At 45.4% G+C, this 26,148-nt stretch overlaps 1 protein-coding gene across 1 annotated transcript in view; it reads left to right on the top strand.

Moving 5' to 3' along the window:
• The window catches only part of LOC138497346 (uncharacterized), a 441,719-nt gene that overhangs the window by 351,904 nt on the left and 63,667 nt on the right, over nt 1-26,148 (top strand). The window contains exon 6 of the mRNA XM_069620747.1: nt 15,729-15,777. Coding sequence (XP_069476848.1) covers nt 15,729-15,777 — 49 coding nt within the window. The remainder of the gene's footprint in view (nt 1-15,728; nt 15,778-26,148) is intronic.

The raw sequence follows: 26,148 nt of genomic DNA, 5'->3' as shown, positions 1-26,148 counted from the left end.
TTGGTGTTCCGAAAGCTAATAAAGCCAGAGGCCTGGGTCGATCCTTCTCCTTACTGACAGCTCAGGACTGGCACATCTTGCCACTAGAGCTCTGCTTGGAGAATTGATACTTGGCTTTTCGGAAGCATCTAAAAACGCATCTATTTGGCTGACTTCTAGTTCCCTGATTCGCTGACTGACCCATGACTAGGACATTTTTATGTTTTGTCTCGTCTCCTCTAGTCCTTGTGCAATTGTAGCACTCTGATGCTTGCACGCTTTGGCGATTTTATAAATAAAAAATTGTTTAAAGCACACAAAAAAAGTTCTAGTAGAAAGTGTTACTATGAACACAGTTTAAATCCCTATTGCAGGGTAACACAGTAAGAATGTGTGTGTCTGATTTGGTATGTTGCTGTGTTGTGAGAATGTGGTGTGAAAGAGAGGAAGCGTGTTGTGTCTGACCATGGGTGTATCAATGTGCCTAAGATATGGTTGTGTCCAGTAAGGAAGGGAGGTGAGCTGTATCTTGCTGTGCTGGGTGGATGGAAGCTGGTTTGGAATGCATGATGTCAGAGGCGTTGTCAGAGAATTGTGATGTATGAGTGGGAGAGTGTTAGGACACTGGCGTTCTATACTCAGGCAGTTAGAGATATGTAGCCAAGGTGGTGGCAGCCAATGGGTCTCTCTCTGTAACTTAAGTGTAACTGGAATAAATGACTTACTTATACCTTACCTGAAGTGGCTGACTGTCCTTCATTACAACATGTGACCGAGGAGGTTGTTCTCCAGTTCCATGGATGGTGTTAGAATGACTGGGAGGATTCATTAATTTTCCCCTTCCCTACTGTTTGTGTGCGTTTTTGGAGTTTGTCACATGCATGAAGCACACTGTTGCATTCTCTTGGAACATAGGGCTTTCGACTCATATGTATACCTGTTTTTGGCTTGCCTGGTTGCCTCTCTTTCTTCTGGCTTCTGGCAGGTGAAGTGTGGTTCAGTTTTTCAGAACTCTGTTTTGTGCGTTTGTGTGTGTCAGTCAGTATGGTGTGTTAAGTGTTACAGTTTGGATCTATGGATGACTGGATTGTGGTGTGTCGCCCCTTTAACTGGGGCGTGTTGCCCGTTTAAGAACACGATTCATGACTTTGTCATGACTCGAGGCAATAAAAGGGGACTCTGAGTGCACGTGTAGGCACTGCAGCAAAGACCCAGAAAACGGCAACCCTGTGTCCGTGTCAGTGCTTATTGTGTGCCCGCCATGTGCCTCCAGCCTGTGTTGGAGCCTATACCAGGCCCACTGGCAGTGTGAGTAAGAGGAGCACTGTGGCGTGATTGGTGGCCGCTGGCATTTCCCTGCGCAGCAGGGTGTGGTTGAGCAGTGTGTGTGCTTGCCTGGGGTGGGCGGTTGTGAAGGTGTGTGCTGCGTGCTGGAGCCTTGGCCTGTGGCTGCCAGCAGTCCCCAGAGTAAGGGGATGGCGGGAAACACGTGGGTGCCTGTATCCCTCATCCGCTGTACCCAGAGCAGGCGAACAATGAAAAGGACAACCCATACAGCAACTGAACGGACCCCACTAGCGGTGTGTTCCACTGTGCTCCGTGTTGGAGCAACCCTGAGGGAGAGAAGACTCTTAAATCTGCAGCCCTGGATTTGGGGGGACAGTGTGAAATGTATCCTTCCTGGTGGGGGTGTTTCCATAAGGACACATGCAGGCCTGATCTGGGTGCATGGGCGCTGTGGGTGACTGCGCTGTGCCAGCTCAAGCAGCAGAGGACTTCAGTAACATCCACAGAAAGCAGTTACATGTGAGGAACTCAAGAATCCAGAAGACTGCGGCGAGGGAGGTAATACTCTTGCTTGGGCGAGTGTACACCACAGGGTAGCAGCTCCCAGTTAGTGCTCAAGTGCCCTTGTGACAAAGCACAGTGCAACGCCTGGCACCCATGATTGGGGATGAGGAGAATGACGCACAAGGGGCTTATTGACAGAATAGATAGCTTGCGCCACTGTACACTTTTGATGTTGTAGGAGCACCTGCCAGTCTAGGATCTCATTGGATGGCGTGGGTGGAGAACCTCAAGCAGTATTTTGAGGCAGTTGAGATCAAAGAAAGGGCAAAACTGCCAACTTTGCTATACTCAGCAGACCCTGCAGTCAAAAAACTTTTCAATACTTTGCGGCCCAGGGACCAAACAGATGCCGCAGCCATTGCCAAACTGAATGAATACTTTATGCCCATGATCAACCGTGACTGAATGGTTCAGGATGAGATGCACGAGACGAGAGGAAGGGGAGAGTTTAGATGCGTTTCATGGCAAGCTTCGGAACATCGTGCTCTCCTACGCTCTGGGCAACTTTGAGGAGGATGAGATCAGGACTCAGATATTTTATGGCTGCAGCTCTGCCAAGAGTTGGGACGCGCCCAGCAGTTGGTGCAGGTGTGTCACTTTGCCATGGACATATCCAAGCAGCAGTTCGTTGGAAGCCCCCATGAATCGGGTGAAACTGGAGGAGGTGTGTTTTGTGGGCAAATGGCAGGGAAGTATGCCGGCAAGAAAAGGGGAGTGGCCACGAAAGAAGGCGGGAGCGCCATCATGGCCGCAGTGTGGATGGGGCCTGCCGCATGCACATGAGTGCCCAGCCAAAGGACATACGTGTGGGAGGTGCAGGAAAGAAGATAATTTTTCAAGTGTCTTCCCAACCCCATGACCAGCCAGCCCAGTGGGGCCAGCACCAGGGAGTGCCTCAACTGAGGAGATGAGATGAGCAACGGGAAGGAAACCACCCGAAACAGCTGTGAGCCAGCTGGCAGAGCCACAGAAAAGGAAGTTTGACTATGCTGAGGATGACGAAGACGGAGAGGTATTCTTCCTGTCCTGCAACAATAGAAGTGGCATGGGGCGTCTCCAGCAAAGGCAGGATGACCAGAGCATGATTTCCTGAGGCGGACAGTTTGATCCAGGAAAATAGGGCACTGCAGCAGTGACCTAGAAAGTGGCAACGCTGTGTCTGTGTCAGTGCTTATTGTGTGCCCGCTGTGTGCCCACAGCCTGTGTTGGAGCTGCGGCCTGTGTGACCACAGAGCCGAGGAGCAGTTACACTGGGTGACCCCAGTATTGGTATCAGGTCGGGTGATCCCGATCCCCGTAGGGTGACTCCTGCTGTGCAGCATGCTGCATGATCGCAGCCTTCCTGTCCGCCCGGGTGATCCTGGGGCTGCTGTGTGTCCCGCTCGGGTGCTCAGAGAGTGGGACACAACATAGATGTGTGTTTGTGTTGTTTAAGGGAGGGACAGGTGCTGTGTCCTGTGCACTTGTCATGCTGGCCTTGTTGTCCGAAGGTAGAATGTTGATGAATGGTGTGTGCATGTGCAGCTCAGAAAATGTTGAGCAGGTGCTTGAATGAATGTTCCATGTGAGTCACTTGGGTCTGAGCTGTGAATAAATGAGGTGTCTGGTTGGTGTCTCCTGATTTATGTGTAATATAATTGCCAAGACTTGAACTAACATATTACCTGATGAATAAAGCCTAAAGTGAACCATACATCTGGTCACCTGTGTCTTCTGTGAAGACCCTGCAACTTACAATATAGCATCCCGCTCAGCAGAAATGAGCACAGATTGTCTGTTGAATCCTCAGGGGCTGCTATAGTTTACTTCTAAGCTTCAAAGTTACCTAGAGACACTCTTATTTTGCTTATTCTTCTATCTGTCTGCTGAAATGGGATGCACAAGCACCTAGATCCCTGACTAGTACCATGTTTTTTGATTACTCGCTGCGTTATGTCATTGCCTAAGCACTGTCCAATCACTGGTAACCACTCTTGCTTAGTTTTAGTCTTTCAAAATAAGGCTCAGGTTGCTGCGCATTCCTTTGTGTCTTCTACAGCTTCACATTTTGTTTCTCTCACATTTATTGGCCAATTACAGTACCGATGTGTCCAGTTGGTTCTGTCTCTTCGACATATTTACATTCATCAGAAACATGGAGAGAAATGTATTAACCACTGAACCATGTGTGTATTTTGGAGTTTATTAGAGTAATATTCATTTGACCCCATGTATTTGTTATTTTTTTTTGCTTGACATGTATTTACGCCTGTGCTCCTGCCCTGATTTCCCCATTCCAAGATGGCTACTATTACAATCTATGGCTGATTGTCATATTAATCGATCATCATTTTCTCACATCAATTGCTTAAATTGGATGGCCACTGGTCTGGGCCTGACATTACTGAAGACCACATTTTCTCTGCCTTGGTGATGTTTCCCAGTTCTTGGGTTTCAACTGGATAGGCAGTCATTGTGCAGCTCTGGGGAGCTGTGTGGGGTGAACTCTAGCCCCTGAAGGGCAGAAATAAAGAGGCCAGAGTCATTTGTGAATGCTCACCGAAATGTAAGGCCTGCACAGAAATGATGTCAGACATGAGGCCTGTTGAACCTAAATCTAATGGAAAGAAAATGGGCCTTAAATTAAAAATGCGAAGATATACGCAATGCCTTTAAGGAAGGAACATAAAGGCATGTGGCTGATAAGTCCATGGAGAACTGCACTGACATATAAAGAAACTGCAGTGCACAGTATCTTCAATGGGATACCAGATTGTGCTCTAAGCAGCCAAAGCTCATGTATGTTGAAACTGTGAAAGCCTTACAAGATGTTGTGTAAAATTGCAATTATGTGCGAGTTTAAAGGCTATTTGCTGCATGGTACATGGATGGTTATTTCTCCCAACATGAAACTAAGCTTTAGGACCTCCCCTTTGCTGTCCTGAAGACAGGCCTGGTTGGCATCATCAATCAGAGCTATTACTTAAAAATACAAGGCTTAGATCGGAAACACTGTGAAGACCAGATAAGCCATGTCTGTTTTTGCAGCAGGAGTGACCTGGATATCACAAGTCCCTGCTTAGTCACATGTCTAAGGATAAACGAAACTGGAGGAGTGCAAGGGTGGGGGCCGCAGTGAAGGAGTGTGAAACTGTAGTTTGATTAAAATGGGAGAAATACATTTTATCGCATGAAAAGGGCAGCATGCATGCCAAAACAGTAATTCCAGACTTTTATTAAAGGTGACAGTCAACTCCTTTTAACCATGCCAAACCATGCCATGCCAAAACGATTTTGGTGTGATAAACATAACTAAAGTTATTAATATGTGATTTGGGCCTTCCCTTGATTCCGAGAGATGTGAAAGTTGGTATGAGCGTGCAGGTCATAATTAATATGGGGACTGTAAAGTGGCTTATTTTCACTGATATGGCTCCTGAGTGTAACGCTCACCTGGTATCCACAGGGACGTCACTCAGCCTGTTCTGACCTCTTATGACCTTGAACCCTTCCCTGGAGGCTATTCGACTGGAGACTGGGCCTGAAACACAGGATTGGTAGAGTTTAACTCCCTATTGTCTCTGTGTGCTTGAACCCCTTCTTCCCCGGGGTCCAACCCTTCCCTTTGATCCACAGCTCACCTTGTTTTCTTGGATAGTGTGCTCTCCGTCCTGCTTTCAACGCAGGGGCGCGTTGATTGATGCGGGCTTGTTGCTGCCTAGTTACTTCACTGGCAAAAGTCCGACAGGTAAGTATAATGAGTCTTTTGAACAGTTCTCTAACTTCGTTCCTTTCTTTCCTTAGATGATGGCTGGCGTCCGGGGTTGGCGGCGTGCTGCTGAGATGAGTAGCGCTGAAGGTGAGTGAGAGCGCAATGCGAAATGCACCCCTTTTGTATTTGCATTGAACTGAGTTCTTTTTCGGTGTCTTTTAGGTGCCGCAACGTTTTCAGCGTGGATGCCGGTTATGAAGAACAAATGCGGTGGATAAGCGCAGTATGCGGCGCCTCTAGATGTTTCCACGCTAATCTGGAGTGTCTTTTCACTCTTGCAGATGGATGAGACATTCCAGAGACAAAGTTCCCCCAGAGCGGCTGGGATTCAGGTAAGCGTTTGAAGCTCGTACAGTATTTAAAAACAAGCGAAGATTTGCAGAATGCTTACTAATGCCTTTTTTCTGTTGTTTTCCCTTTTCCTTACGAAGCGGCGTGCTGGGATGGGAATGACACCGCTGAAGATGTCCGCAGAACAGAAGGAGCGATGAATGATGGGCAGAAGCGCCGCAAGGTAAGGCTGTTCCTAACAGTGTTCTTGTTCTTGCAGGAGCTGAGCGCAGAAGAAAGATGCAGGCCTAGTGGAGACCGATCCGAACACGGTGAGTGTCACGCTGCAGGTGCAGAAAATGCAAAGCATGTTTCTCGGCCTGGGTGTGGCTTAAATAGTCTCTGGGTATCCCAGGTGTCTCTGGGCTGAACCACACCCAAAAGACAAGACCGCACATGCAGTTCTGGGAACCAAAATATGTGGGGGCAACCATCTTGTCCCCATCAATGCACTACAAGTCCAATCCCCAATGTTATCCTATGGGAGTGAGTGAGTCTGGTGCCACAAGCTCCAAGTCTGACTCCAAGTGGGTCTTTGGAGGGATGGAGAGGCTCTTGAGGGCCATGTAGGTGATTGTGGCCTGGCTTCAGCCTGACATCTTGGAGGGCTGGGGACATGAGGGGCAGGAATCATGACACTGAGTAAATGAAGAAAAACTGTACCCCTGCATAGGAAAGGCGTACTGACTTCAGACTAGCCTTATCTGATTCACCTAAAAATGTAGTATTTAAAAATATATTCATACATTTAAAGATTTGGAAGTTTAGGGCACTTGCCATGTTGAGAAATTTCTGTGTCCTAAAGCCTGCCGAGCCCACCTGTCAAAATGGTATGATGAAGCTTTCTCCTCCCACAGCTGTCCCAAATCACTCCCCCATCCCTTTGTCCTATTAGCACACAGGTGGGAGGTGGATAGTGAAAACCAGCCAATCCCTTTCACGAGAATCATGACAAGTTAGTGATGTCATTTGCCCTATAAATAAACCAGTTTGCATTAGAGCTGGAGTTCTTCCACTAATTCCAAGAGCCAACCTGCTGCCGAAATGTGGCAAGAAACATCCCAGCAGAGAGGTCTAACCCTTTCATTGGAGACAGGAACCAGGAGACTAGAAGCTGATTGGGACCCCTTGGGGGAGTCAGAGGAGATCCTTGGCTGAACTCCTTGCTGCCCCAGCGGTGCCCTGCTGTTTGCTGATGCCCAGTTCCAGGCCTATCCTGTAGGTAATACTGCCCCAAAGCCATAGATTGTGTAGGCCCTATAAAGTCACTCCCTGAGTTGAGTGTGACCGCGTAATAAACTGCAACAGCTGTACAATCACTCACACGCCACCAGGAATGCTCATGGATGGCATTCTCCATGTCATTACCAGAAGACCTAGTTTCTGTACACCGCTGCACAGCCTAATAAGACATCACCGTTCTCATCCCTTGCCACCTGGCCACATACAGAGAGGAGAGGACTTGCAGCGACAGCAAGGCCTGCAGATTAGCCAGTAGTGACCGCATTTCCTCTTTTTTGAGCCTAAGTGGCTTGGTCCAGAAGTAGGATGCTGCTGCCATGACCTAATTGGCATAGCTGGCCTATTCAAGACCTTGTAGCTTCCTGTCGTATCACAGACTCCTTTGAGCCTGAAAACTGCATTTGCTCATGCTGTGTCTTGAAATCTGTATAGATCATGTGCTGTAATATCTCCTCCGGAATGAACTCGGATTATGTGATTGGTGAAATTGGTGAGGGCCCGACTTGCTCTGGCATGAGGGCTGCTGATGGTGTTTGGACTGTCAACAAGGCAGCTTCTGTAGGTTGCTGGTTGGTATCTTGCACCTGTGGCTTCTTTTGATTTACATTTACCGTCGACAAGTGTCGTTGACGATGCTGACGATGAGCTGCCTTTTTCTAGAGACTTCATCTGCTGTTGACGGGAATTTACAATTAGTGGATGTGCTGGACGTCTTTGAGTGATGCCCCGTTGCCACTTGTTTTTGCACCGTTGATGCATCCATCAATGTGGGACGTGGTGACACCATCGACGAGGTTGATGGTTTGACATATCTGGGCGACTTGGTATGCCCTCTGGGCTTCCTAGATGTCTTGCACAGGGGTCACCGCCACTGAGGTTGTTTCCCTTGACAAGGTTACCAGTGATGTGGTGCTCTGGTGCGGCCTAAGGGCTTGCCATGCTTGGGGGATCTGGTATGCCATGCGTACTATGTGTCTCTGACATCGTCACCGTTGACGATTATGTTCACCTGTAGACGAGACCTTGGATCCTTCCGTGGACTTGGACTTGTGTCTATGATGTTTGCTGGATTTGTCTGCCACCTACTTGCTGGACAATTTATCTGTCATCGACTTGTTCGATGGCAGTTTGTGATCCGCTTGTCCGATGACGGCCTTTTTTACAATGATGATGGCTGTTCTGGAGCTCTGAAGGGCCTCTTCTCTTCAACTGTGTGGACATCCTGCCCTGTCGTCGGCTCGTAGCCATGGCCGACCCTGTGTTTATGTTTCTTTAACGACCGTTCCTCCGACTCCGACCTGGCTCTCTCCTTGGAGCATGGTTGCTTCTCTTTGGGGATGGCCATGCTTTTCATTGACTCAATATCGGAGGGATATTCTGGATAGTTACCCACGTTCAGCCAGCATACTAGTCAACGGTTTCTGTCCTTAAGGGTTTTTGAGCTAAGCCCTTTGCAGATATTGCAATGTTCGATTGTGTGATGGGGGTACAAACAATATATACAATATGTATGTTTGTCTTCTTCATGCACATTTGTGAGGCTACAGGTGGCACAGGCCTTAAACATGGGTCTTCGTTTTACCTCCATCCCCACTTATCTGTAGATCGCAGGATCTGGATAGGAGCAAGCCACTGTAGATCCTGTAGTCAATTAAGACTTTATTAAGTTGAATCATATTTTCATCTAGAAAGATGTTTATTGAAGATATTGTTGTAGATTCTATGTAGAGAAACTCGAGGACTCCCATCAGCTTCAATACGTGATTAGAATCTGAAGTGAGGAAGAGGACGAGAGACTAGTCTCTAAGTACTCGAGCTCCCATTGGATGGGACCAAATGCACCCATTAGGTGGTTGACAGCCCACAAAATAGAAAGTTGTTCTTGCTTTTAGCAAAGGAAATCCAAAGGTAACCAAGGATTCTCAGCCTGACGTCAGGGAATTTTCACAGCATGTGAATCTATGAAAGATACCAATGCTGGAGAACAGGAGTTACAGGTAAGAAACGTATTCCATAACAGGTGGTAGACCTGATTACGCTACTGAAATGGGCACTCATAGACAGAGTTAAGTCCAGAGTCACATTCAAAGTTTTGGCATACTAAATAGTATGCAACTTTAAACTCAGCGCATTTCTATTTTGATGAGGGAAATGTATCTGTCTTGGATTGGTTGAAGCCCAAGTAGCTTAACTACATCCATTCATGTATTAAAGGTGGTAAAGAAATCTGCAGCATGCTTGTGGTTTCTCCAGCATCCCTGCTCAGCTTAAGGATGATCTGTGTGTTGTATGTTGTCTGAATAGTTTTGAAAGGAGACACCTTACCGTAAGATCAGGCAATGCATGGCTTGCCATTAATGTTAAATAGCTTGGTGAAAAACATGAGACCAGGGGAATTCCAAATGGGGCAATTGAGGCAGCAGACTCACAAGAATTACATTAATCTCTTGATAGTCTGGGCCCCCAGAAATAGAAAACCAACATCAATACTAGTTCTGCCACTGCCACCATGTCATCCATTCTGGTCACAAGAATTGAGTGGCCAATGGTTTTGAATTCAGGTTATACATTCAGGAGCATCAGGAGACTGACATCATCTTTGCCCTGGAGATGTAATGAATTGTATTTAATGTCTGCAATGCTTTTTTCCGTGCCTTCTGCAAGGTGAAAAGCCAAACTGGCAGTCTCCAAGTAATTTATGATCTACTGTGAATGCCAGTAGGTTGCTAGAGGCAGCTTTGGTCAAGATTTTCAGCAGAAATGTCACCTTTATTATGGGTCAATAATTTAGATAAGTCTTTTGGGAATAGGGTATGCTAACAGTTGCCGCTTGGAAAGAACACTTACTGATGTCTTATCAGGAGTGCAAGTGTATCCTCACACCTTCACTACAAAAGAAGGGGATGGGAACGTTTGGGAAGGTGGGGAGGTTTTGACTCGTGATGATGTTTAGGGTTTGGTCAGTGGTCACTGACAAAAAGACACATTTCACTCTAAGCGGAGGAGTTGGATTTCAACTTATTTGGCTAGGGTGATCAGGGGGTTTCAGCTTAAAGGGACGTCAACACTGATTTTATACATGAAATAAACTAGCAGATAATCACACAGACTTCGAAGGGCTAAACTGGCTTGTTAGTAGCATTAGGCTCCTCCAGGTGTCTCAGTATGGTAAACAAAGTCGTCTAGGAACTATCTACTGCGTTCGTCTCTTCAGCATAAGATACATTTTAAGTCTTACAGGCAGTTTTTAGTACAGTCCAGTGCTTGTTGCTGAGGTCTTTTCGCCTGTTTCTTAATTTCGATTTCATTTGATGTAGTTCTCGTGAGAACAAGTGATTATCGTTGCATGAGATGTTTATGGGTTTGGTTTTAAGAGAGCTCACTGCATGGTAGAATTACATAATTGAATAAGGTCTCTACCATTGTAGATGTGCTCGACTGTGGATAACGTTCCACTGATAATTGGGACCGCGAGTCAGCTTTCAAACTGTGTTTATCCCTTAGGTTGCAGTCTGTCTTCTTAGCTAATGCTTGATTTCAGAGGGGCGACCCTCAAGTTGGAACATTAGGACTATATGATCTGACCAGTCTGCAGCTGGGTGTTTTATCAAGGGTCGGAGGAAGTTGTAAGATAGTATCCAGTCCAGGGTATGACCGTCCATATGAAACGATGCAGAGACTGCTTCTTCAAAGCCCAGACTAGTGAGCACAGATCAGAGGTGTAAGTGTCTTAACATTGTCAAACCCTAAGGTCACCTTCTAGGATCATTTTTCAGGCAAAGTGCATCATGTGAACTAATACAATCTGGCAAGTTGTTTGGAGCTTAGTATATCACAACTATGTGATTTGTGGATGAATCGGCATATGTTCACTTAGCACCTAGCACTTCATGGCCTGCAATCATGCCACACGTGCTATTGCGATTTGGTCAGGCATGATCATTTGTTGTCTTAAGTTCGATTGACTTTCAGCAGGGGTTAAACTCCTGAAGTTGGCAAATTAATGGCAGGTCTAGAGTGTTCCGTGTGTAGATGCCTTTTGTCAAACCTCTTAATCAAGGCACATTGCAGATAAGAGAGCTGAAGGTCAGGATCACCCCGGTTCTGTTCTACTAATCCACAATTTCTGTTGCAGCCAGGCTTCACCCTCCATATTTGACTTTTAGATGAATATATCTCCACCCCACTGACTCACTTTTATAGTGTATTTCACACAAATGGGATATTTGAGTTGTTTTTAAGAGCAATTCACCACAATATGAATGCAGATCCATTGTACCTTCTCTTTTGGTGGGCCTGACCAGCATTTTAGGCTTATTGTTAGTCAAAACTAACCACTGCCATGATATTATCCTCAAAACATTCATTGTCTTTGGTGCATTTCAATTGAAAGCGAAAGCTAGTCTAGCATTCCAGTGTAGGGCGACCCTCAGTACAACACTGACAGATTCAAAATATCTGTATGTGGTAAGAATAAGGTATGTCGCAATAGGCTAATTACCATAGAAGTAGCACATTGGAATCAATGAATGACCACCGTTATTTGATGCGGTTGAGCTTTTATACTGCACCAATTGTCATCAGCTTTCTAAGGATGGCAGCATTTGTCCCAAATAATTGGCATATTTTGCCCTCCCCCCAACAGGACAATCAGATCGTGGCCTGTGCTGGCAAAAAAGGAAAAGGGTCAACATTGGGGTGCAGAAAAGGAGGAATAGGAAAGAGATAGACAGACTAACACATTGAGGGAGTAGAGGTAGAGAGAGGGAATGTGAAAACTTGGGGAACATTGAACTTGGTTCTGGGCTCTATAAACGAGTGGTGATTCTTCTTACCTTGCATTCAAAGTAAACCCCATCCCGGATAGTATAGCTGATTTTACATAGGGCTCTGGCATTCAGAAGATCTGGCCTGTCCCTCCTTTCAGTCACAGACTTCCCATGTTACACTCAGAATTAATATTTGCAAGATGCAGCACGATATTGTGGACTGGGTTTAAACGACCCTTTGCTTTCCCCCCTTTTCATGTGGGTTGTGAATCTTTTCTTTGTAGTGTATGTCAGTGATGCTGCCTGTTACTTATTCTCTTTTTTGTCGTTCCTTGTACTGTTGGCCCTGATACGTGTCATTAGGGAGCCTTAAAGACATGTTTTATTTCAGATTTCTTAATGTGCTATTGGTTGTCTGATGTCGCGCCACAATGTTTTATGTACTGTGCGTACTTATGCCTGACACTGTAGTCAAGCTCACTCACCTGCTTCTGACCACTTCAAAATCTGTTTCCCAAGCAAATCTCATGTTCGGTCGTGAAGCACCTCCATCAGTGCAGTAGCGACCAGGGGTGGACTGGGAACCAAGACACACTGACAATCATTTTCAAAGTGGCCCCACATTACACTTTTCAGCAAGCCCAACCCTTTCCCTGTGCGAATATTTGGAAATAAAATAGGTTACCACACAAAAGAGGCCCAGGGTGCAGAGGCTTCTTGGACATCTCCAGAGTTCCCTGTAGGCCAGGCCACCACTGGTGTTGTAGGCCACACATGAGGCTGTAGGCCAATTTGGGGATCATGGTAAAACCTCCCACTCGTGGCAGACGATTGCACAGATCCAATTTCTTAAAAGAAAAAGACCCTACTTATTTAAATGCTCTATGATAAATGATTGCATATAGTACCTCTCGAGTAGCCCTAATGTAATCATTCAAGCCCCAATATTCTCTCCCATTTTATTGATACAAAATGTCTCGTGTTGTGGTGACCTTTGAAGATTGTCATAGACCCACATAAAATTCAGTGAAAAGTTGGACCATTACATGTATGCCTCAGTCAAGGTCAGCTTAAAAGTGCTTTTGAGGAAGCTGGTGCCAGGCGGTAGTAGGGCCCATTGGGAACAGTCCACTGAAGCACTGTCCGATGATGCATGGTGCCAACCCCCCAGCCAATGACTAATCTGTACCTACAGTACATGCAGCTGGATTGTCCAATTAGCATGTATGTCCTGTACCGTAAACCCACTGTAGGTTTGCATGGTTTTCTGTGCTTTGTTTTGGAATTAACTGTACAGTAACATTAGTTATAATCAACATTTGTCAAATTGGCTGACACGTGACGCACCCATTGTATTGCTGAGGGGGCTCTAGGACATGTACTGTGGAGTACAGCAGCGATGGGTCTGCTACACCGGTCTGTAATGGAATGCAAAGGAGAAGGCTTCATTTCAGAGGAGAGATAAGCTTCAGGACAATGATCTTGGGGCCAGTGAATTATCTTTATGTGAAATTGTCTTTGGTTTAGCAAGTGTCAATCATTATTGTCTTTACCTTTACCTCCGACCCGTTAGCCATGAGGCGCTCTACCCCGTGTGTCTCTCCCCCACTTCCCTCTCCTTTTCCCGCCTCCTTTTCTCGTTACTATTCAGTTGTTTCTGGTAAACCGGTTGATTGTTTGTCTCACGACAGCGCTCTTACCTTTGTAAGCTTTTAAAGGGTCTGCAACATTTGCCCTTATGTGAACTTTGTACTCTTAAAACTCTCAATGTAACAATGTCATGCCACTTTAAAAACAATTCTTCAATTCTGAAGGAACTTCATCAAACATATTAACGCTAACAACGACTAGGCACCTGAACACTCACAAGTGTAGCCCTACTCAATGCACCCTGATGTGATAGTAACCCTTATGTTTATAACTGCTAACTCTGTATATTGCTAACTCTGTATATTGTTAACTGTACATTCATGTAAATATGGCAACTGTTAATTTGTACATTCAAGTAATTTTGTAATATTGTAAATTCATTCATATAACATTGTAACATTGTAAGTTTTGCATTTACTGGTTTCTGCGCCCGGTAACATAAGGTTCTGGAGCGCATTATAAATAAATAAACAAACAAACAATGTTTTTAAAAGGATGTGTATATATCATAACATTCAGGTGGAACAACATATTCCCAAACAATGTAATTAGGGAAACAGCGGTCTTGCAAAAAACAAATGCACATCAGTGCACGGTCAAATGCACTACTCTGGTGCCTGGTAGCCTCCTTTAACCCTAATTGAAGCCCTCCCTTTGCTCATGCTTATCAAGCAGGGCTGGTAGGCCGATTGGGCCCAGAACAGCCCACACAGACACCATTTTCACCTCAATATAGAAGACGTCTTCGCAGTGATCGAAGTGTACCAAAAAAGTAGTGGAACTGTGACTTTGGCGGGGGACAGAGTAGGAAGGGAAGGAGCAACGTGCAACACATTTCTCAAGGGTTGCAGCCATGCTGGTTGACAGCCATTTGAGTTGGAATAGATTTCAGTTTCGCTGTAACTGATATCTGGTGGTAAAGTGGAGAAGTGTGTTTTAACTTCATAAAGAACCTCTCCAGAATGATGAAAATGGTTGCAAAAAGTAGTGGAGCTGTTAACAGTAACGAATAAAAGTGTGGAGCACCGCTCCGACCGTTCCCGCTCACTTCGACCACTGCCTCTTCGACTAGATTGACTAAGCCTGAGGAATCTCATTGAAAGTCTGAAACAACAATGGTGCTGAGGATTCTCCATTCACCAGAATCAAAGGGAGAGCCAAAATAACGTAGACTGTCTGCTGCCTGCCACTGGCGTTTCAAGCCAAAATAGAAACCAAATACGTACACAAAAAGGACTTCTAGGCCTAAAACAAAAATGAAATGTGCTGTCCCAGAAAAGTGCTATAACTTGAAGGAATTTGTGGACTAAGGATAAGAATGCCAGGAACTAGATCTGGCTGCATTAGAACCTGCCTTTGGTTGCTTTCTGGTTGCAGGTAAATGTTTCAGTTATAAATGTTTTTATTTCACCATCCCGAGGCACATTATTTGCGCCTCACCACTGACAGAGGACATAAATGCGATTAAAGAACTCTGCCAAACACTTCCATGTATAAGCGACATCGTAAATACCCAGCTCCAAATACCATCTGTTATCCTAGTTGAAGAAATGTTATATTCATTAGTATTGTTTTTATTTGCATGGTATAGACAATGGGCCTCATTACACGGATGGCGGTAGGGATTTACCGGTACCGGTAAAATACCGGTACCGGTAAATCCCTACCGCCTTACTACGAGGTCCCTTTGCGGGTTGGGGGATTTAACGCCTGCTTTTTGCAGGCGTTAAAATCCAACCCGCTAAGTGACCTCGGAGCTAATTACGGCACCGCAAAATTGCGGTGCCGTAATTAGCGCCTTCCCCATTCCCATAGAGCCCTATGGGGCAGAAATGGGAATGGGGAAGGGCAATGGCGGAAGGGGGATTTACCGCCCCTCCAACCTTGGAATGGGGCGGTAAATCCCCTTTCCGCCAAGGCGGTGCCGGTATTTTACCGGCATGAGCCATGGCGCTAATAGCGCCATGGCTCACCGCCTACCGTGTAATGAGGCCCAATATCTTGTATTTATGATTTGTTATGAATTCATTCTTCCATGTTAAAAACTGACAACCCTATCTGTAGAACAGCAGTCTATACATCACCAATATATTTTCATTTACCATAGGAGTATGTGTGAATTGTGATTAATGTTCTACTGTTTTTCTTCTTGACAGTCTTCCCCAGATGTTGAGTTGAATGATTCCACTGAACACCTACCACAAGGTAAGTGTGATTTAACCAATATACTTGAAATCCCTAGCTGTTATTTATTTGTATTTCTATGTTTTGTTAATGTTTCTGCATGAGTGCAAATGCAAATGTAATTTGTAAGTTATTTAAGATTATTACCTAATGTTTATTTAGTTTACAGTTTTATTGAGACAAAACCTTAGTAAGACGTGTAAGACCGTCCAGATGTCCCTGGTCTCCTGACGTTCAGAAACCATCAAAGCACTTCTGCAATCGATTTTATTCCTGCCTCTTGGTTGGACATTGGGATTTGATGCAGGGATTTGAGGTGATAAGGGACCTATGTAGTGACCACCAGCCTTTTTATCTTAGCTTTTTATGGCAGTCCAGCATGACAGATGGAGTGATTAGGCAGCACCTAGATTGGGTGGATGTCAACCCAATTGCAAAAGAAGAATTAAAAGGGCCAGGATTGGTATGTCCAAACTCCATCACCATGTGTTGCCTGCTAAAGGGCCCCAGGTTTTATCTAGTTTAGAGAGAACTTTTACTACCTCAGGCATGGACAACAGGTTTTGTGAACTAATGTGGTCACTATTGGAATCTTTCCAGAAAGTCTTTACCCAGAATAGGCCCACAAAGGCTGGCTTAATAAAGAGTGTAGAGTGGCCAAACAAGCACTCCTCAATGCTTTAAACACTCCAGACAGGTCTACACAGGCCAGAGCAACTTACCGGGCAGTCTTGGAATCCCGGAAAGCAGAGCTTGAAGAACAAGCTTGGAGTGATCTGGTAGTAGCAGTGTCATTTAACGACCCCCCCCCCCCCGAAAATTGGGAATTTGTGGCCTATGATCAGAGGGCTAGGAAAAGTACTGAGACATCAGTGGAGCCTAGGGCTTGGGTTGACCACTTTTCCAATCTATATCACTGTACAAATGAATCTGAAGACTTGGCAGACCCTGATTTTCCACTGATTCTCTCGCTGAAGGAGGTTGTCATAGCTTGCTTGTGCCAAGCATATAATCCTGCGCTAGGGCCTGATGCTGTCCCTGACGATCTTTATCAAGATCTAACGGACCTTTGGCACCTCTGTAACCTCTGTTAACTGTATAGGCCTCATTACGAGCATGGCGATAGCCATACCTGTATGGCAGGCACAGCTACCGCCATGCTCGCTACGGGCACTGCCTCCTGCGATTGGGCAATGACCGGCCCATTACGAGATGAATGGGCCAGTAATTGCCCATTGCCGGGCTCCCGATCCCCATTCTGCCCCATAGGGCAGAATAGGGGTGGGGAGCATGGATGCGCCGGCACTGCTGATAACGGTGCCAGTGGCATTACGAGTTCTGCTTGCGGGTGCCGCACAGCCCTCCAAGTAAGACCGTTCATACCGTGGCTGCCACCCTTATAATGAGGCCCAATGTTTTAATGTCATTTTAGAGTCCGATAAGATACCCCTCTCGTGGAAGTTGGCCATTATATTCCCCATCTTCAAAAAAGGGGACTGAGGGAGCCCACTCTCGAATTAGTTTATCTCCTATACCTCATTAAGATCTTTGAAAGAGTGTTTCTGGGGCATCTGGAAGAGTGGATTTTGGCCACTCTCATCTATCTGATATCCATTTTGGTTTTAGACAGTGGAGACCAGGCCCTTATTTTCCATCTGCTGGTGGCCTATTCATGACTATATTAAGGGTGAAACCATCTTATTAGCATTCATGGACCTGAACACAACTTTTGACAAGGTAAATAGTGAGAAATTGTGGGTGGTGCTTAGGTCCATGAATTGCCTAGGGGAAATATTGACATTATTGCGGGAAATCCAGGCTTCTGTGCGATACGGTTATTTGGCCAATGTACAATTTGTTTTATTGTCAAATAGGGGGGTTCGACAGGGCTGCCTTCTGGCCCAGTTCTTTTTTTAATCTTTACATCAATAGTCTGCATAAAGCCCTGTTGGACTCTAAAGCTGACTATCCTAGGGTGGGTGGCAGGGCTTATGCTGATGACACTATCCTTATGGCCTGTGACCCCAGGTCCCTCCAAAAACAGATCAATGTTTACACAGAATTTATGAATGCCCTGGACCTCAAAATAAACTCAGCTAAATCTGCCATTATGGCATGTGCAAAAGGTAGAAAGAGTGTGAAAATGCTCCCTGTAACTTACTGTAATGAACAAAGGAACACATAAAAGATAACCTGTGTCCTTTTAGTTAATGAACAAAGGGAGTCAAGAGAACTTTTGCACGCAGCCATTAGCAATGTCAACTCTGAACAGCAATATCTTGTTATGAGTAATAAAAAATCAGAACGTTGGCTGATTACTCAAGTCCTTTTTAACAGTCTATTGCTGAGAGCCAACACAGTCCATTGGAAAGGCTTTATGGACTTGTCTAGCTGTCCACTGTGTGGGAAGGTGGTGGAGGATCTTCTGCATTTGGTGATGTTTTGGCCGGCTTATTCCCATATTAGACAACACACTCTGCTTCCTGCTGTTAGACAATTGAATTTTAGATAACACGGCCTGCTTTACAGGGGCTTATTTACTTTTTCAAAGAAGGCCTTGAAGGTAAGGAAAGCTGTTGTTGATGTCTCATGTTGCGGCGAGGCGATTTCGATATGAGCACAAGCTTTAAGATGACAATTACTTCTAGTATTCCATGCATACCTAAAAGAGTAGATATTTTCCAAAAAACAAATCAAACAAAATACTGGTTAGCTAGGAGAGGCAACTAACAGCAGACACATATAAAACTTAGTTTTGAACACATTCAGCTTATTGAAGGCAACCCTCATCTTTTTATGTTTGGCCACATGGTATCATGATTTTCAACTTATACTGCATGCCAGAGCCTAGCCTTCACCCCAAAGGATGTCTTAATGCCCACCTTTGGCTTAATACCCACCTTTACCCAAGGTTCTGCCTCATCTCCTACCCTTTTCAATATCTGCATCAAGCCTCTGGTCGCTCTTATCTGCTGCCACGGGTTCAGATGTTACTTGTACGTTGATGATACTCAGATTCTTATCCGGCAGGACCTTTCCCATCGGGCCCATGCCGCTCAGCTGCGAGATTGTCTGTCTGCTGTGGGTTGCTGGATGAGCGACAATTGGCTCACATTGAATGGGGATAAGTCTGAGTTTATGGTTGTGGGCACTAATGCTGTCACGTCCCCCTGGATGTCTTTTTGGCCTTACTCTTTTGGTTCCTTTCCTGCTGCTGTTCCTATGGTCAAGAATCTTGGTGTAAAGCTCTATGCTTCCCTCTCTTTCTCTTCCCAGACCGACTCAGTTTGTCTGGTTGGTCACTTCCAGCTAAAGATACTCAGAAAGGTTCTGCAGTTTACTCCTTCACAGTTGCGGGCCCCGGTGGTTTCTGCTTTGGTGCTTAGTCGAATCGATTATTGCAACTCTCTTTATCTGGCCCAGCCTAAATATCTGCTACGCCGCATTCAAATTCTTCAGAATTCAGTGGCTCGCCTTGCCACTGGTTCCTCCTATCGGGAACACATTTATCCAGTTCTCAATGCTTTGCATTGGATGCAAGTGGCTAAACGTGTACACTTCAAATCTCTGTGTCTGTTGCACAGGATTTTCCATGCCCTGAGTATTTGCAGTTGAAGTTTCGACCTTATATTCCTGGCTGTGTGCTGCGTTCCAAGCATTGCTTCCTTCTTGCTGTCCCTAGGTTTCGCCGTGTTAGAATTGGCAGCTGCTCACTTTCTGGTAAGGTTGCTATGCTGTGGAATGCCCTACCCATTGCTCTTTGCTCTCTGACCGCCCATTTGCAATTTAGAAAGGCTCTGAAAACATTACTCTTCTAAGCCCTTTCTTCTTTCTCCTGCTTACTCAGTCTTCGCACCAGGTTTTGGTTGTGCTGTACCTTGGCATGAAAAATGTTAACATAACAGAATAATGCTGTACCTGAAACAAGGTTCTAGGGACTGTTGGGTCTCTGCAGTTTAGTGCAAGAGAAACTACTACCCCTGAGCACCTGGCAGCCTTACTATTGGACAGCAATATTGCCATGGGTCCAGCTTCCGGGTGAAACTATGTATCAATTCTTATTCCCTTCTGTGTATGATAAACATTAGATAAATCACTAAACCAAAAAGTGTGTGCACTTGCAATATAGTGTACTTTATACTCAAAATTCTTCTTAGTTATTAAATAACTTTTCACACATTTTTCTTATGGCATATACAATCACATCAACTATAGATATACAATGCATAATTATCTCAATGAGATAGATGCTTTACATTGCAATTTATCACACAAATGTTCACAATGCTAATAAGCACATTCAGCCTATTCCTTGTAGGATTCATATCATAGTCACTCCTTGGCACGCCCTGTAATTCCGTGTCTAACATTATTACCATTTCTCTCCAGATGGTGATCATGGCTTTGACCTCTGACTGCTGGTTACCGAACAGACATCTACCCCAAAACATCTCTTTCTTCGTTTGTTCTAGAGGAAGACCAAACAAGCCCAATATTAGGCCTCTCTTCTATTCTTTTGGGGGGGGGGGAGATTTGGTAAAAAGATGTCTTGCAGTTTCTTGCTCATCTACCATTTTACATAGACTGCAAATTCGTTGCTCCAAAGGAATATTTATTTGCGATCACAGCACCGCTAAACACGGGAGGCGATTAAACCTAAGTAGCATAAATTCTCTTTAGATCTCAGGACTCAGGAATTTCAATAAATATGGCTGCATCTTACCCAGAATATATGTTATGTCAATTAGGTCTTGAGTGAGTTTGTAGTTCTTCTGGAATTCTAGACTACCACAAAAATCCCACATTTTAGCCTTTACTCCTAGTTGCTTACATAAGGTTGTAGCATATACGTCCCAGTTAGGAGTCCAATCAATGGCCTTAAAGAATGCTGTACATTTCACATTGAAATCTTTAGCCACCCAGTTTCCTTCTTGTCTAATTCTCTGCCCAGCAGTTCATAGATTGGAATCTTGCACTCCTCATCATTTTATACAGATAAGTTGCTGCTTTTCATCAGCTGCATGGTATGCAGAGAGATAATACCCAGCTCGAGCCGCAATGTATTTGCAGGCATGTGGTTTGGGGCTTTCAATATTCTTCTCAGAATGGTCCCCTCAAGCTGCACCATCCTAAGAGGGTCAAGATGATTATACGCCTATAGTACATGTAAGACCGTCGGCACAATACATTGCTTAGAAACTAGCCCCAGGCCTCTGTTCTCAGGAAATGACTGACTGCCCTCAACTTTCTGAGGGTTTTTAGTTTCAGGAGCTCATATACATCAACATCAGAAATGTTGTCCATTATGCAAACACCAAAATATTTGTATTCACATATACCTTCTTTGTATTTACATTTATGTTCTTTTTGATATTTTTCCTTTTAGTCCCCAAAAATAAATTATTTTGGTTTTATTATACTTTAACACCAATTCTTTTCATAACACATATTCACTGAGTGCACTTAATGACCTCTCAAGCCCTATGAAGGTGTGGTCAGAAATTACCACAACCTCAGCGTATGCCAACATGTTAAGGGGCTTATCACCCCAAGTGGGGGGAAATCTCCTTACTCCATCAAGTGCACTTTTAATATTGGCTGTGTAGAGGCTGAAGAGCCACAGTGCCAACACACAACCCTTTTTCAGGCACACATTGCTGTTAAGCGCCCCTTTCCATCCAGTCCCACTATGACCTGCGTATTCTTTCGTAGGAAGATAAACATATTTAGTAATCCTGGGTCAATTGCCCAACTTTTCACTTTCTCTACAGATTGATTCGGTTCACTACATCAAAAGCTCTGCTGAGATCAAGAAATCCCACATATAAAGGTGGGCCAATACCAACCTTTGCTCATGATGTCAGTGCTCTCAAGATCAGTATGTTATGAATTGTGGAGCAGTGTTTCCTGAAGCCTGTTTGTCATACGTCGAGTAGGTTCATCATATTGGCTCACTTCTTAGGTTTTCTCAATAAAAGTGTGGCAAAGGCCTTGCTGATCACATCCATCAAGGCCAGGAGTCTATAATTATTAGGATTTTCTCTCCAACCCGCCTTGTAGACCGAGATCAGCAAGGAAAGTTGCCAAGATCTCAGATCTTGTTGTTTGCTGTTATGTTATGAAAATAATTATGTTAAAACCTGGCCCATGGGGCAGGGTTTTCCTTCAGAATTATATTGGTTATGCCAGGTGCACCTTTGTTTGCCAGACCTCTGTAAGGGTGTCGAAGGAGGAGACTGACACACAGGTGGTATAGTCATCCCTACTCTTCCCTGTCTCAGTACCTGTTACGCTCACCTGATATCCCCAGGGGAGTCTGGAAGGCTCTGAGATCTGGAACCTTGGATGCGTAGTTGCCCAGTGCTAAATAATGAATCTGCAATTACAGAAGGGAGGATTTGTGATAGCTGTCTCTAATGGGTGAATCTCCCACCTCCCTCTGACCAATTCCCTTCCCACTGGGTTCTTTTCTCACCTTAGTTATTTGTAGGGTGAGCAATCTGTCCTGCATTTTTTGTGCAAGGCCGCTTGACATTTGTTGGCAGCTGCCCGAGTTGCTTCACTTGTGCAGTACGCCTTCCTTGGGCCCAGGCCTGCTGTGACCCCGAATCAGCTCGTAGGCAGGTAGGTCTGTTAATTGTAAGTCTTTGTTCTGTTTATGGTGGGAATTCATTAATGTCTTTATCTCCTTCTTTTCAGGTGCGAAGGTCTTGATCCTGACGTGCCGGATGGAGAGGCACGTTTCTGGGTAAGAGAAAGCACGAAGTGCGGCGCCGTTATTGTCTTTTAAAGCTAACCTGTGTTTTCTTATTCTCCTCACAGGCCGCTGTGGTGCTGCGAGTGGATGAGAGCGTGATGAAAAACAGGCCCCCGGAATCTGTTAAGGTACGTACAGTGCTGTGCGGTTGTTTAATATTGAAAGTGAACCTGAATATGTCTCTTTTTCCTTTGCAGATGTTGCTGTGGTGTTCCGGATGGAAGCGCAGTGTAGCGCAATGGAATTCAGGTAAGACTGATGTAATTCAATGTTTTGGAAGCGTGCGCATTCTAATATTTTTTCCTTTTCTCAGTATTGCAGGTCGCGATGTTCGAGCAGCAGCTGTGGTAGCGGTTCACCGGAAGTCCTTAAGCTAGTACTCACAGGTGAGTGATGTTTCTTCTTCTCTCGGTTTCCACAGATTGCTATAGACTTTTATTTTAGATCAAAATAAAGAGAAACTTAACACTCCATAATTCTAAGAATGGTTTCCCTGCCTCAACTAACATATTAAGGTTTCGGTCAGGATGTCCATATAAATCAATAGTCCACCATCCTGTGTCCAAGAGCCTGCTTCTGTCCCTCACATGTATAACTAAACTAAAGAGGTAGTCCCTTCTTCTGAACAGCAGATCACAGTTCCAGTTGTCAGGTGGGATCTTTACCTCAGGAAATGACTCCCTTACCCAGGTCTCAATCCATTTCAAAAGCACAAAACAAAATTCCAAGTTGTAATGCCAACATGCAGTAAAGTTCTCAGTTCAACTCAAAGGAAAAGTTCCAGTTCAAACATCAACATTCCTTGTTGACCATAGTTGCTTCTTCACTATTGTGTTCCTGGAGAATGCCTCCCTTCTCCAGGTACCTTGCTCATTGGTTTTCCACCACTAAGTGGAGTGATTCCTTTCCTCTAACTCCAATACTTCAAAACAAAGGATTGTTGGCTTTGTATCAAATGTTCATTATTTCGTCCCTCCAGGGGGAATTATTCCCTTCCCCTGTATCAGGGTTTGTTCCTTCTTGTAGACTCATTTACCAGGAGAATAATTCCATTCTCTTGGTGTCTGGCTCTCAGTGTTTTCCCCACACAAAGCCATGGGGAATGACTCGCCTCCCCTGGACTCTCTTTTCACTTGGTTTCATGCGTTCACAATGCCAGGGGAATGACTTCCTTCCACTGGCAATCCTTGGCTTTGTTCACACTACCTCTTGGCTTTCACATTTACAGTTCACAAAACCAGGGGAATGACTCCTTCCCATGGCCTTTCGTGGTTTTAGTTTCACAGTTCACAACACCAGGGGAAATTCTCCCTTCCCATGGTCTTCTCATATAAAAACTTGATGTGGGTCCCAGACCCGGATTACTTTAGGGCTTTGCCTGGGCAGACCTGGTTCACTCGCCTACCAGGTTCTGCCACGAAGAAGATGGCTTGTGAGGATCTCCTCCTCAGGTTGCAGGTCCCTGACCCTGTTTTCACCTCTGTATTTTGTTCCTAATATACCAGGTTCACCCTTCTGCCAGGTATTATCATATGACCAATTGCTTAAGATATTCCCCTTTGGTATATCTGGGTCCCAGGCGCCGGGCTTGATGTTTCTCTTCCCCGTCTTCTCTGTCCCGACAGCTCATATACATACTGGGGCTCTGGCGGTTCTTCTCCATTGGTCGCGTGCTTCTCCGACGTTTTGTTTGGCTTTTCACGTTCTTGTGCTGCTTCCATGGTGTATGCAGCGGCTCCACAGAGCTTCTCTGGGTGCGGTTGCGTGTCTTGCCACGACTGTGCAGTCTGGTCTCGGCTTCCTCAGTACGTTGGTTGGCCCAGGCAGTGCGGACCGGATAGGGATGCCTGGACTCCTCGCACATGTCCTGGTCCGCAACAGCCTCTCTCTTCCATGCTAGACGTCCTCCAGACTCATAGATCCTCCTGGTAGAGTCTGACAAAAAGGTAAGTCCTTCGTCTCTGTTTATGTTGAATGAGCGATGACATCTAGAATGCTCATTCAAGTTCTTAGGAGGACTCTTCATTATTCTGCACTTTCTCCTTGTCTCACAACCTGTCAAGGAGATCTTCATTAAGTCCTCCCTACTCTTCCCTGTCTCAGTACCTGTTACGCTCACCTGATATCCCCAGGGGCGTCTGGAAGGCTCTGAGATCTGGAACCCTGGATGCATAGCTGCCCAGTGCTAAATAATGAATCTGCAATTACAGAAGGGAGGATTTGTGATAACTTGTCTCTAATGGGTGAATCTCCCACCTCCCTCTGACCGATTCCCTTCCCACTGGGTTCTTTTCTCACCTTAGTTATTTGTAGGGTGAGCTATCTGTCCTGCATTTCTTGTGCAGGGCCGCTTGACATTTGTTGGCGAGCTGCCCGAGTTGCTTCACTTGTGCAGTACGCCTTCCTTGAGCCCAGGCCTGCTGTGACCCCGAATCAGCTCGTAGGCAGGTAGGTTTGTTAATTGTAACTCTTTGTTCTGTTTATGGTGGGAATTCGTTAATTTCTTTATCTCCTTCTTTTCAGGTGCGAAGGTCTTGATGCTGGCATGCCGGATGGAGAGGCACGTTTCTGGGTAAGAGAAAGCGCTAAGCGCGGCGCCTTTATTGTCTTTTTAAAGCTAACCTGTGTTTTCTTCTTCTTTTCCTCACAGGCCGCTGTAGTCCTGCGAGTGGATGAGAGCGTGATGAAAAACAGGCCCCCGGAATCTGTTAAGGTATGTACAGTGCTGTGCGGTTGTTTAATATTGAAAGCGGACCTGAATATGTCTCTTTTTCCTTTGCAGATGTCGCTGTGGTGTAGCGCAAGACTTCAATGTTTTGGAAGCGCGCGCGTTCTAATATTATTTTTCCTTTTCTCGTTATTGCAGGTCGCAATGTTCGAGCAGCAGCTGTGGTAGCGGTTCGCTGGAAGTCCTTAAGCTAGTACTCACAGGTGAGTGATGTTTCTTCTTCTCTCGGTTTCCACAGATTGCAGCCCGGTTGAGATGCTGAGTGCTGGATGGTGTTTTCTCAGTTAAGACAGAATAATCTTGTTCTTGTTCTTGCAGGACTACAGGAAGATGCTGAAGACCAGGAGCTGGACACGGTGAGAGTCACGCTGCTGGTTGCAGAATAACGCTAAGCGTGTTCTGCAATCAAGGTGTGGTTTATATAGCCAAGGTAAAGTAGTACCAGGGAAAGTAGTTCCAGGCCTGCCACACCCAAAACACTAGACCGCATGGCTTGGTTCTTGGAACTAGGCTGTGTGGGTGCTTCCATGTGGGATTTAAAGGCCCATGTACATAAATGGGACCTAGTTTGAACAGCCCTTCCTTCCTACATATGAGCCTGGTGCCAAAGGCGCCAGGACTGGCTCCAGGAGCCCTTTTGCAGTGGTTTAAAGGCCCTCAGGGTTCTGGTGGGAGCCTGCTTGTGGCACAACTTGTGCCCCCTCACAGTGGTCATGACAGCACTCCCCTTCTCCCCCCCCAAGGCCCCTCTAATGGTATCCTTCCTGTCCGGTCTGGGTTTGGTGGGGTTATCCAGGTGAAACCTCTTAATCAGATGTGGTGCGTGAATATGTTCACTTGGTTCCCAGGTTCTGTCTTTAGGCCCGTACCATTTCTAGTCCACTAAATTGTATAGCTTAGATCTGGT

This window comes from Ambystoma mexicanum, chromosome 5q, assembly GCF_040938575.1.
Source record: "Ambystoma mexicanum isolate Mex_15411 chromosome 5q, UKY_AmexF1_1, whole genome shotgun sequence".
Taxonomy (NCBI): Eukaryota; Metazoa; Chordata; class Amphibia; order Caudata; family Ambystomatidae; genus Ambystoma; species Ambystoma mexicanum.
This window is presented reverse-complemented; position numbering and strand designations above follow the sequence as displayed.